The sequence below is a fragment of the Fukomys damarensis genome, unplaced genomic scaffold, assembly GCF_012274545.1.
Source record: "Fukomys damarensis isolate Sample0158 unplaced genomic scaffold, DMR_v1.0_HiC HiC_scaffold_3, whole genome shotgun sequence".
Lineage (NCBI taxonomy): Eukaryota > Metazoa > Chordata > Mammalia > Rodentia > Bathyergidae > Fukomys > Fukomys damarensis.
In genome coordinates, this window is record NW_022900915.1 from 48,210,114 (window position 1) to 48,211,360 (window position 1,247).

General features: G+C 60.9%; 1 protein-coding gene across 1 annotated transcript in view; it reads left to right on the forward strand.

The window, feature by feature from the left end:
* Nucleotides 1–366: 366 nt before the first annotated feature.
* The window catches only part of LOC117286911 (obscurin-like), a 9,348-nt gene continuing 8,467 nt past the window's right edge, over nt 367–1,247 (forward strand). The window contains exons 1-2 of the mRNA XM_033766060.1: nt 367–415; nt 1,087–1,214. Coding sequence (XP_033621951.1) covers nt 367–415; nt 1,087–1,214 — 177 coding nt within the window. The remainder of the gene's footprint in view (nt 416–1,086; nt 1,215–1,247) is intronic.

Here is a 1,247-nt window from a genome sequence, read left to right on the forward strand (position 1 = left end):
TGAGGGCCACCACATGTGTTGTCTTGTCTGTCACCAGGCCAGCTCAGGCTCTGCTTTTGGGGACCCCTCAGACTGGCCTAGTTGTGCTAAGCACTCAAAAGACCCCAGCTTAGGGCCCCAGATGACTGAGCAGAGGCATCCCTGCGAGACGCCCAGCAGGGAACAGACCCCTCTTGGTCCTTGACACGTGGGGTCTCTGGCCTGTGTAGCTGGGGCACAGAGCTGTTGACTGCACAGTGAGTCAGCAAGCAGCCCATCCCTGGTTCAGCCCTGCCTCCTGAAAGGGATTAAAGGATTAGGTACCTGAACCATGGAAGCAAGTGCCAGACAGCCCCATAGTGGGCACGAGGCCCCGAGCCTGGGAGCATGGAGAGCACCTGGTGCCACCACCCTTCTGTAGACCCAGTGCAGGCAGGTACAGCTCTCCCTCAGCCTTGAGACCACCATCCTCTCTGCATGGGAAGACTTGAGTCTCTCACTCCACCATGTCCTGTGCAGCGAGCAGGATCTGACCACCCAGTCTGGGCGGCCCATCCTCCTCCTCCTACAGGAGGGTCAGGCTGTCAAAGAGTGAGGACAGGAGAGGGGATGTTTGTGTTGTCAAGAGAACTTGATTCACTTGGTGGGGGGTCAAGGGAAGTGTGGGATCAAAGGGAACAGACCGACCCTGTGGGCAGGGCAGGTCTGGGGTGGGGGCCCAGGAAAAGGCTTGGGGCAGACACGCTGGGGTAGGGTGCTGCAGCCCTCCATGTACAAGACAAGAGAGGCTGGTGACTACAGTGGGTCTCCAGAACCTAGACCCAGCTGGAATGAGCAAGCCTCCCTCTTGGAGGGACACAAGGCCAAGCTGGAATTGTGGACCCCTAGTGGCAGAGTGAAGGAGACAGGACACTCCTAGGGATGCTGGAGGGGAGGGCCCATCCCTGTCAGGAGTCTGATCCTAAGACCAGGGGAGGGCAGATCCGTGTTGCAGGCGATGGTGCCACCTGGGAGGGAGCGTGTGGACTGCCCTACGTTACGCACACTCGGAGCGCCTGGACGCAGGTCCCCCATATAGCTGTGACATCTCCTACCCGCTCCCCGCAGCTCCTGGCATGGACCCCCCCTCCTTCAGCGGCGCGCCCCGCTTCCTCGCGCGGCCCAAGGCTTTCGTGGTGTCCGTGGGCAAGGACGCCACGCTGAGCTGCCAGATCATGGGCAATCCCACGCCGCACGTGAGTTGGGAGAAGGACCGGCAGCCGGTGGAA